We start from the raw sequence: 11,441 nt of genomic DNA, 5'->3' as shown, positions 1-11,441 counted from the left end.
AATATGACAAAATCCTTCCATCATCTCTGCAGAGTAGAGTGAACCCTTCAGACATGTCACATTCTTGGCTGCCCTTGTGCAGACAGTGCAGGCAGGAGGAATAAAAGGCCAGGTCCTCGTGGTGCAAACATGCTGCAAAGCTTTTCAAGGACAGATGGTTCTTTTTTCTGAAATTGTCAGTGCTCCTGCCAGAAGCCTTTGCAACACCATAAAGTAGTCACATTATTCTGAAATTAATTGAATTATGTAGATCTATTCTGACAGATTTCTTCCAGAGCAGAAAACCCTGGTCCCAGAGTGTTCAAAAAATCAACAGGCAGGTCTTCACTGTCAATGGAGAGAGAGCAGGGGGAGTCACTTTGCTCTAGTTCTCCTTCCTCAGAGTATCTGCAAGGTTCATCAATGTCCCTGGAATCTTCTAGTGTGGTTTGGTAATATAGTTTCTAAAGAAGGGAACAAACAAGGCACGTCATCACAGAAGCTCCCTTTTAAAAATTAAAGGAATTCATGGCATGCAAATCAGACAGGTAACCCAGGAAGTTACAGGGAAGAGTATGACCCTTCCTCTGACAAGGAAAAGTTTTACAAAACTCTCAGCTGAATAAACTCCAGAGCCTGAACTTCCCCCGGGGTACAAATGAGGCAGAAAAGGGCGTTGGATCTGCCCTGCACCAGAGAGCTGCCAAGAGAACCTGACTGCCATGGCATGGAGGCATGAAGGGCAGGTCTGTGGGCATGAAGGGCAGGTCTGTGAGCATGCAGGGCTCACACGGGACATGGCAAGAGGAATTAGAATTTCCCTGATGGCACAGAAGTGCAAGAGCAGGCAACCAAACTTTAACCCTGCCTGAGAAAGCATTTTAGACCCACTTCTCCATCCTAAAGAGCTTTCAAAGGTGACAGATCCCAGCCTTGCAGTAACTGCTGGTGACCAGCCAGAAGGAGCCAGAAGTCTGAAACACAAGATATTTTCAACAAGGAAGAGCCTTGAATGTTTTCCCAAATATATCCCTTGCTTTTGATGTTTCTGAGGTGTGGGCTGAGAGCAGCTGAAGCCATGGCAGCTGTCCAGGTTAGAAAGCCTTTTCTCCTGTGCTTAAAAACCAACCTGACACAGGAGGAGTTCAACATTCTTTTCTTACCCAACCCAGTGTTTTTTCCACTCTCTGTATGAGGTAACCCAGGTGTCTTGCTTGGAATATCTCGTAATCAGTGAAAAGGCAGTTCTGGAAGACAGACACAGGATCTGAGGTTTGATCTGCATAAAATCACCTCCTAATATTTTTTTCAGATGCAAATAAGTTCAATTATCTTTCTCTCTGCTGCACCTCTTGTGCAGTTCTTCAGTTAAATTGCAGCTTATTCTGTTCAGGAACTGTTTCTCCCTGTGAATACATTCTCCAGGCACATGGAGTCACCAACTGTCAGCATTCTTCATCATCTCCAGTAATTAAACCTCTTTCTTCCTCTAAATTTACCATTTCCTTTTCATTAATGGCACCAAACATGACCTCAAATCACATGGGGAATCCTAGCTCCTAACTATGATCTTAAGGATTAAGGAATTGGGTTCTCACATATATAAAAAAGACTATTTTACATTTTCTTTGCCTGCTGTAAGACACAGGTTGTTCTTAGAGTCTCTTTGTGATCCCTATGTACTTATAAACAAAACACATGGCAATCACATACTGATGTAGACCATAATTTTCTTTCTGGTATTCTTTACAATAAAAAGATAATATAATACAAAAATGCAGAGTAAAAAACTCAGAAGTCTTCAAACCCCACAAGTACATCTTACAGTCACAAAAATACTCATAAATCCTGCCCACACTTTTACAGTATGTTAGGTAGAAGTTGTTGACCAGCATGTTTTTGACAGAATAAGATTTTGTGCATATCAATTCAGGTACTGTGATAAGAATTTTGGAAGAAATTACACTTCCTTATTTTCTAATTGAATTATATTGTATTACTCTTCCTACTGTTAATAGTACCAGACCTCATTCTTGGGATACCAATGTCTGTGGTATAAAAAAGGACATTTACATCAGGAATCAGGCAGTTACCTCAGCAAACACTTCTTTTCCAGCCTCCACAGACACAGGTGTTGGAGCAGCACATTGCATAATATCCAGCTTAGCCTGCACACAGGGAAAGGGCTGGTGTTAATAAGGAACTGAACTAGGCTGGGAGGGATCACACTTTTGCAGACTATTCCATTTTTCACTTCCATTTAGTCCCTCACTGAACACACTGCTACGTGTGTGTGTGTTAGTGTGACAAGAGACAGTGTGCTTCCCATCTATTGGATTCACCAGCAGGAGGCACCTGGGAAGGTCCTGCTGATACTGAAAAATGGCAGGAGTGGTAATAGTCTGTCCCCAGAGTGGCGTTATCCAGTCCATGCAGAACACCACTCCCCAGATATGCTTAGTGGCAAAACCCCTTTATTTTGCTCAATTCCAAAACCAGAGGAAACATAATTTCAGAGATGATTAGTTGCAGGTTCAGCCACACAGCACTGGTGCGGTAATGTGAATATATGCTTTTGCACTTACCTCAGAAAAAGAACTTCTTCTCTCTTCATTATAGCTGATTAAAGTCTGTTCACCTTCCTGAGGTGGAACAATGGCTTTGCTTTTAGACCCTGACCCGAGACACCGGCAAAGCAGAATGTTGGAAACTGTGTAAACAAGGAAGGGAAAGGAAATGGGCATTGTGGGCAGATGGGTATGGCTCAACACATGGATTGGTGAGGGACACAGCCCAGTTCCGAAGGAGCTCCCTCAGGAATCTCCAGCAGTACAGAGGGAATGCTTGGCTGGAGCAGGGAGCCTGCTACAAACAGGCAAGCTGCTGTTTGCACAGAGCACTGCACTGAGCAGCAGAGAGAACAGGTCACCCAGGTAACCAGAGCAATAGTGCTCAGATAATCCATTCATTTTCCTTCATAGAGAATCCATAGTTCATCTCTCCAGCATTAACCAACATGATCTGATGCAGCTCTAGAACAAGTGTAACTCCATGAGAGGAATTCATTAATTCCAGTTTGGCAGTACACAGTTAATATCAAAAAAGTCAAGTATTGAATTTTATTCAATGCAAACAAGAGTATTTACTTTGTTGTACTATAGAGTTCAGCTTAATGACAATTTGCATTTTCCAGTCACCATCTAGACAATCTATAATCATAATTTTAGTAGATTTTAGTTCATGAGCTGTAATTGCATGAGACCAAATGGGCAGATGACAGATAATCTGCACACATAAGTTACTTACCCAGTATTAATAAGAAAGCCATCAGTATTATTGCAATGGCACCGCCTCCAAGCCCCACCACTGCTTGTGGAACTGGTGAATCTTTACATGTATGTCCATCTGGACAAAAGCAGAGCCTAATGTGCTGCTTCTGCCTTGTAGAAAATCCTTGCCTGTCCTGAATAATGATGGGCACCAAGTAGGTGCCTTGTGGGAGGCTTCTTAACATCAAAAGTTCAACTGACTGCCCTAAAAAGAAGACAAGCAAATTATTTCAAGACTTACAGAAAGAAGTCTGATATTCTGCAGTCCCTTCTGTCGATAATCAAAGGGAAACTCATTTGCACCCCAACTTAAGATACTTTATCACCTCACTGACCCTTCTGGGCAGAGAACTGTCCCAGCCTTGCTGCATTCTGGTGCAGCTGCCCTGATAACTTCAGAATTCATCAGGTAATTAATCAAGTAGTTCCTCAGCTTCCTACTCCCCTTTCTGCTCATTGCTTCTGGTCCTGTCCTCAGCAGAGAGGAAGACTAATGTAATTTTTTTTTCAAATTGCTGCAACTTCATATTTTCAAAGCTGCTCTTCCACATCCTTTCAGTCTCATTGAAACTCATCAGTGACAAACTATAAAGGTAAGAGGCAGTGAAGTAACAGAGGGTACACAACTGACAACAGACTTCTCATGAGGGACATAAAAGGAAGAACTCACCAAAGTTCCTTCCTAAAGTCCAGTTACGCTTCACATCTTCTGAGTCCTCACCCAGCTCAAATGTAAACGGCCTGGAATGTGCGTGGACCAGAGCAGGTTTAGCCTGTACAATGAGAGGTGTCCCTTTTTCTTTGTCACACACATCCAAAGAGGGAGCCAGCAATGATGGCATACGGTCATTAATGTCAGACAAGTAAAGCAGGATTGTGCCAGTGCCAGTCTGTGGTGGAAAGCCTGGACAGGAGCAAAGGAAACAGAAAAACCCTCACAACTGGGCACTGACAAACACCATTCATTGGCAAGATCTCTCTAGTTCATCTTGCTAGTCACACATAACACGAGTTTTAAACATCAGGGTGTTCTATTATCCAAATGCTGCTGGGCTGTTTTCTGACTGGCTGCTTACCCTGAGCAGTAGCTTGAACAATAATGGTGTACAGGCTGTTGTTCACAAAAGGGGATCCTTCATCAAAGTCTTTTGCCACAGTAAGAACTCCAGAATTCTCATCCACACTCAGCCAACCATCTGGGTCATGGGCTAGTTCATATCTGAACAGGAAAGAGGAAAATTACAAGTTTTGATTTTCAACGGATTTGGGGTATCAAACTAAACTTGAAAAACCTCTTTAAATTCCTAAACTTTTTCTTATTCTGAGAGTTAGAACATGTCCACTTACTTTATCTTACTTGACACATCATCTGGATATGTGGCAGGATACTTTCTAAATACCCTCCCAGGTTTCATTGAATCTTCTTTTTGGACAATAAGTAGAGGAGGATGGAACTTAGGAGCACGTTGTGACTGCATGACCTTGATGTTCACCGTTGTGTTGGTGGATTCCAGGTTTGAGGTCATCACAATGCTGTTTTTACACAAGAAGAAAGGTTCTTCATTTGCTACAGAAATGACAAGTGTCATCTCAGAGTCGCCTTCATAGTTGAGAGGCTGAAAACCACAGACAAAATTGTGATTAGCATTTATCACCTTTGGCTTGGCACTCACCGCAGGTTACCTGGAACTCAGAGGTGAGGCTCAGCTAAAACACTGAGTTACTGGTCTCATAATCAGATTGGCCACACTACATGTTGCCATGTCACTGCTCCTTACCTTGATAATACTCAAAATGCCCTCATTTGTGTCTGGATCTGTCTCAATGGCAAACTGTTCCTTCTCATTGCCCTTTGCTACTCTGTATTTTGCTCTCCAAGCTGGAGTGTTGGGAGAGTCTTTATCTTGCACTTGGAGCCGTAATACAGCTGGATGTTCTTGTCCTGCTGAAACCTGTAGCTGGTACTGGGAAGAAAACAAGAAAATATTATATTTATTTACTTATTTTAGGTAATCTCTTCACAATGGCTTAAGCTTTTGATGGTGCAATGTTGCCACCAGCTTGCCTAACTAGGACTCCAAAGATAGGCTGAGAAATGCCAATGAAATCACCTAAGGAGTGATGAGATAATAATAAAATGCAATTTGTTCATCTTTGTTTCTTAATATAAATTGGTCACCGGTTGAGAGCTGAAAGTTCAGACTCTTGCCTTATAATATATAAACAACACTGTCCTTGCATCAATCAGAACTTTTCAGAATGCAGTGAAGGATGATCCATGTGCTCAGACAGAGGGAACAAATCACAGCTGTGAGAAGGCTCAGAATTTTACTAGATTGGAGTTAATGCTGATGAAGCACAGACTTCTTGTTTTTGCAAGTTATTTAACATTGTTCCTTCAGGTCTTCCAAACACCACTCCGAGGGTAGGAGACCTACTATGGCAACACGCCGGTGAACAGGTTTGCTTTCGTAGGTGACTTTGTACACACTGTTGTAACCTGGTATCCATTCTTACCGTCTACAACTCCAAATATTTACACATTCCAGGGCTTGCCATGACTCAGCACTCTGCATGCAAGGGCTGGTTTTGGCTGGGATAGTTAATTTAGTGGATTGTAAAATAGAGTAGATTGTAATTGTAGAATGGTTTGAGTTGCAAAGGACTTCAAATGCCATCTAGTTCCCACCCCTGGCCATGGGCAGGGACACCTTCCACTAGACCAGGTTGTTCAAAGCCCCAACCTGGTCTTGAGCACTTCCAGAGATGGGAAATCCACCACTTCTCTGGACAACCAGCACCTAACCTTCCCAGATGTTAGGCTAAGCTAGTCTGTCACCTTATTTCTGCTACCAGTGAGACAAAACCTTCTGGTGCCACACACAGAAAACTAAAGAAGTTTGTCACTGCCCACATTTTAAGTGATATTTCTTCTGACATATAAATCTCATTTGCACATGTTTTGGCCTCATGCTGCAAGTGTCTGAGAGTTCCCATTTCCACTGCTGAGTGCATTTAGCAGTTTGAAGGACTGAAATGTATTTAGAAAGGCTCAATGAAGGAATGATGTTTTTCCTTACACTGTCACTAGTAAACACGGGGAGGTGGTTGTTTGCATCTTTAACAGCTACATTCACTGTTGCAGTAGATGACAGCTGGGGACTTCCCTGGTCACTGGCTTTAACCAAAAGTTTGAAAGAGTTGGCAGTCTAAAAAACAGAAACAAGGAAATTCCAAAATCAGTGCAGAAGCAGTTCCCACATTTTGCCAGTCACAGCTACAAAGCTGGATGTGAGACTCTCCTTCTCCTTATACCTGGTAACCTTGTAATGAACACATATCATGCATTAAATTATGAGAAACTGCCAAATATACATCACCTGATAATCCAGGCATCTTGACAGAAGTATTGATCCTGTGGTAGGATCAATACTAAATGTGAATCCATCTGGAGTGGGCATTTGCATACTTATAGAATAGGACACCCGGGAATTCGCAGTGCCGACTTCATCTTTGTCCGAGGCTGTGACTTGGAAAACTGGCTCATCTAGGAAGAAAAATTCGGATATTAATAGAAGTGCTTAATCTCAGCATGGAGTTTTTCAGGCCTGTCTGCAGGCTCTTAAACACACAAGTCCTAGGATAACCTGTAACTTCTCCTGTGGCTGTGGTTATCCCTGAAAAGACTCTGGCCCCTACTATTTCATTTGGGTGGCAAATCCACCTCAAACACTTAGTGCCACACTCCTGATTTTATTTTATAAAAAACATTTATTAGTTTCATTATGCCAGCTTCTGAGGAGTTGACACCATGCCCACTACGCACCCAGACTAAGTCTTTGTATTTCTTAACAGTGTCTGACCACCTTCTGTGAAGCAAAGGGCATGTGCAGGTTCCAGATCCACAGTTCAGATCAACCTGCCAACATCTTGGCTTGTAGATAAGAAGAAATACCTGGGGAGTTTTTCCAGAATGTCTCCAACATTATGCTAATGTACACTGAGGTTAATCAGACACGAGGGTAAAACACAGAGGTAGTCCCTAAACCCAGGAGTGTTTAAGTAAAAGTAGGGAGAAGAACAGATTTAGTAAGAAAGGGACAAAAACCATGAAGGAATTAAGAAGGGAGCAGTACCCCTTGTTTGGAAAGCACTTACCTTTCCTGTGGTCCTCTCCTATTGTAATGCTATATTCCTCCTTGGAAAACTCAGGTGCATTGTCATTAATATCTTTGATGTTTATCTTGAAAAATAAAGGGCTGTCCAATGGCTCCCCAGTTTCTCTGTCCTCAATATCGAAACGTATCTAAAGGTACAGCAACCCAGATATCAGAATGGGCTGAACAGCATCATTTAGATATCAAACAGAACAAAAAACTTGCAATTTTGAAGCTGCTTCAGTCAAATTTTGCTAACATTGGGCTTTCAGGCACATGCTTAAGTCATTATTTCACCTTACAAAGGTAGCAGATTCATAATGATCATCCTGGGCATCAAAGAATACCTTTTAAAGTAAAAGAAGATGATTTTTTTCAGGAGCAGAATCTGGATTATTGAAAATGGCTGCCTAATATAAAATACATAAATATCCTCAGGGCCAGACAGAAGAAGGTTTTCACCTTTCCTTCCCAGTTCTGCAGTATTTATTTAAGGAGTGCATTCAGTTTTCTTCAGCTGCATTTCTAGGATATTTTGGCTCCATATCCATGGATGTGCAGGGGATTCAGTTCTGAAGGCTGAATCCTCCTTTGCTAAACTTAGTTCTGCTTTAAAACCCAGTCCTGGAACACTCTTGTGCAGTGAGGGGGATTACAAAGCTCTCCAAAATTTAGCTTTTCATTATGAAAGGCAAGACCTTGCACTGAAAACCACGTGAAAAGCTATGATTTGGGTACAGTTAATCCACAGAGACACAAATAGGAATCACCACAGAATAAACATAAGGGGATCACAACTGAAAAATTTTTTTGCAAGAGGAAAACAAACCCACACTCACATATTTCATTCATCACATTACCACATTTCTTTCATTACAGTTACTGCTTATTAACACTTTTCTGCTTTTTAAGGAGAAACATATGCTTCCTCTTACATAAAGATACAGCAATACATCTTTGCAGCTCCTCCAGGATTATTTAGATTTTTTTTGTTTCCATCCTCCTGATCAGGTGGTTCTGTGTTTAAAACTCAGTGTTCTGGCCATATAGCTGTAACATACTTTGGATTTCAGGACAGCCTCCAAAGTTTTAGGTTATGATCAAGGGTCATACCAAAAAGAAAACAGAAAAGAAGTGTATGGATATTTACAGATGTTCAAACAGATTTAGAATCATGAGTGATGAGGAAGTTACTGATCTCTGTTGAGCCAATCAATTCAGCACTTATTTATAGGTTCAAGATAAAAAAAGGATGTTATAAAAACACACAATATTAACATAGGTGTGTCTTATTCTTGTGAAGGATTTAGTCATGAAAAATCAATTAACCTTTGCAAACAGTTTAAAGTGCATTACCAGAAAAGCTGGGGTCTTCTCCCTGTCGATGGTGTGATGTACATACATGTGTCCATTCACATCATCTTCTATGGAAAACAATCCAACCTCTGGAGGTTCATCTACCCCAGGTCCACTGATTAAATATTTTAGTGACGCATTAAATGATTTTTTATTGAACAGCTTTTGAAAAGAGAAGTAGAACAATGCAATGTGAGCAGGGAAGATGGAACAGAAATATAAAATACTTAGGCCCAGTCCTCTTTGTGCCCACCTTCTCTTTGCAGATGGGCCTTGCTTGCAGGCTTGGTCTCACCCAGCCCAACAGCTTTCTGGGCTGCAGCACCACCACTCTGCACAGCTCTGGGCCATGATCCTCTCACCTCTCCCTTTCCATAATGTTCCTTCCCCTGAGTGTCCCTGCAGCTTCCCACGGGAAGGAGCAGTACACCCCTGCCACCTCCCAGTTCTACCCAACTCGGTGCAAATAAGACAACTTTGAACAAGGCAGCTTTTTAAAAAGTTGCTGTTTAATGCACAGTTCCTGCCCTCTCCTCCCTGTGGTATTTTATTGTACAACCTGTGCTGAGTAAGTAATGATTATTCAAGAAGAATTTTTCTTAAAAGGTTGTACCTGTCCAGCATATTTGGGGAATGGTCCTTTGTCCTCCTCTTGAACATCAATGGTGGTGATAACCCAGGTCCTTTTTGTGCGCTGGAGAGGATGCAGACTGTCCAGCTCATAAGAACCCACCCACTGCTGGATAAAGAAGTGTGTTCAGTGTCCTAGTTCACCCATCAGCCATTGTGTGGCTGTTATTATATAATATTGACTGCAAACCTGAATGCTTTTCCCTTGGGTGACTTGTCTTAAACTGGAATTTTCAATTTCACGAGAAAAACTGTTGGCAGCAGTAACCTTGTGAGAAAAGAAAAGTGATTGTGAGAAACACTGATACGTTGTGTAGGAGGAGTTTGTCTTCACAGAAACATATTGATCCAGTTTTGACAGCATTGTATTGAATTGTATCTAACCCTGGAAGCTCCACAAATGTCATCTATCCCAAATGAATCACATGAGAGCTGGGATGTAATTCCTCTGGTCAGGTGAGGCCAGTGCCAGAAACATAAAATCACTTCATCCATGCAGACACCAGTCCACGGCATCATCTCTATGGCTTTTCTCAAACCAAGTATCTCTACTTTTTAATAACTCTGTCTCTGTGTCTTGGGCTCCTTTAGAAGTTGTCTGGTATTGACAGGACATAAACTTTCTTCTGGAAAACAGAGTTAAGTCTGGGCAGTATTCCAGGGTCTCAGATGTGACTCAAGGTGTTCCAACCAGCTGGTTTACCAGAAGGTGAACACTGCACAAAAGTCTCTGATCCAGATGAGTAAAATAAATTGGTGAGAATGGTGATTACACCCATATCAGCAGGATTTGCCCTTTCATAAGCACAAGCTTCCTGCACCAGCTTCAAACACCGCTTTATCCTGGAAATCTTTCACCTCAAAGGACTATGACCATGCTCAAATTACACTAATGCCCTTAGCTCACAGGTAACTCAGACACTTCTCCTTTTCTTCAGAAATCTTGGGGTTTACAACTTATCCCATCAATTGTTTGCAAAAACGGAACAGGTCTCTGCCTGCCCAGACTTGGGTGAAGATCAGGTCTTTACCCCATGACTTCTGAAGAAACAAAATGCTTCTAAACTTGCCATGGTTATGCACCTGCCAAGAAGCAGGGATCACCAGTAATGCCTTGGAGTTACTCAGAAGCTGTTGTATATCCAGGGAAAAGCTCTGTGATGTAAAAACAGCAGGCAAGGCTTCAACTCAGCACTTGCAAGTCATCTTTATTAGCTTAGCTCCCAGTTCAGCTCTGCTGGAACCCCCGAAGAAGCTGTTTTACCCTTTGGGTACATGCAGCACTTTTAAATACTTTGGAAGTTTTAAGTGTGTATTTTATGGCTTCTCCCCCTCCTCTGTGTGCTCCTGCACAGCAATGGCTCAGGGCAGTGCTTTATCCATTCCAGCCACAGGCACTGCTGGAAAGGAACAACCCAGGACAGGACCACAAAACCCACAGAAAGACTCATGGAAATGCCACTGAATTACTGGAGGGATGATTAACACAGCAGGGTCACCACTGGGCACCAGTGTGCTCGGCCAGCTGGGAGTGCTGTGGTATCCAAAGCAGGAGGAGCAGAGGGTCCCCACCCCTGGAAACCCCCTCCCTGGAGACCTGAACCCAGTTGCTGGGACAGAGCAGCCACCTGTCTTGGAGGCACCACACAAGGACAAAGAGAATCCCAATCACACAGAGTGGTTAAGGTTGGAAGGAACCACTGGAGGTCATCTAGTTCAGCCTTCTTGCTCAAGCAGGTCCCCTCAAGCACATTCACAGAATCACAGAACATGCTGAGTTGGAAGGGACCCACAAGGATCATCGAGTCCAACTCTTATCCCTGCAAAGGACCATCCCCACAAATCACAACATGTGCCTGAGAGCATTGTCCAAATGCTTCTGGAACTCTGTCAGGCTTGCTACTTACTCAGGATTGTGTCCAGAGTACCTCCAGGAAAGGAGACTCCATCATCTCTCTGGGCAGCCTGTTCCAATGCTCAGTCACCCACA

The 11,441-nt window shown here is 42.5% G+C and overlaps 1 protein-coding gene across 1 annotated transcript; it reads right to left on the bottom strand.

Annotated features, from left to right (window-relative positions):
• Window positions 1–242: 242 nt before the first annotated feature.
• CDH26 (cadherin 26) lies at window positions 243–9,967 on the bottom strand. Its single transcript, XM_032705301.1, has 16 exons — window positions 9,836–9,967; window positions 9,642–9,719; window positions 9,435–9,557; window positions 8,822–8,983; window positions 7,467–7,614; window positions 6,689–6,855; window positions 6,389–6,517; window positions 5,087–5,272; window positions 4,656–4,924; window positions 4,385–4,527; window positions 3,979–4,212; window positions 3,286–3,513; window positions 2,565–2,689; window positions 2,073–2,147; window positions 1,143–1,226; window positions 243–443 (listed from the first exon to the last, which is right to left on the bottom strand). The coding sequence occupies exons 1-16, from the start codon at window positions 9,965–9,967 to the stop codon at window positions 243–245; spliced, it is 2,484 nt and encodes an 827-aa protein (XP_032561192.1).
• Window positions 9,968–11,441: the final 1,474 nt, after the last annotated feature.

The sequence above is a fragment of the Chiroxiphia lanceolata genome, chromosome 17, assembly GCF_009829145.1.
Source record: "Chiroxiphia lanceolata isolate bChiLan1 chromosome 17, bChiLan1.pri, whole genome shotgun sequence".
NCBI lineage: Eukaryota > Metazoa > Chordata > Aves > Passeriformes > Pipridae > Chiroxiphia > Chiroxiphia lanceolata.
Note: the sequence above shows the minus strand (reverse complement) of the source record. Positions and strands in the feature narration are given on the sequence as shown.

Excerpts from the sequence above, each read along its gene's own strand:
- CDH26 (XM_032705301.1), bottom strand. The coding sequence starts at position 9,967 with ATGCCGTGGACTGGTGTCTGCATGGATGAAGTGATTTTATGTTTCTGG. Across the intron at positions 5,273-6,388 it reads CCGTGTTTACTAGTGACAGT|TACCAGCTACAGGTTTCAGC; the intron begins GTAAGGAAAAAC and ends TTTTCTTCCCAG. Across the intron at positions 2,690-3,285 it reads GGCTTTCTTATTAATACTGG|TTTCCAACATTCTGCTTTGC; the intron begins GTAAGTAACTTA and ends TTGTTTACACAG.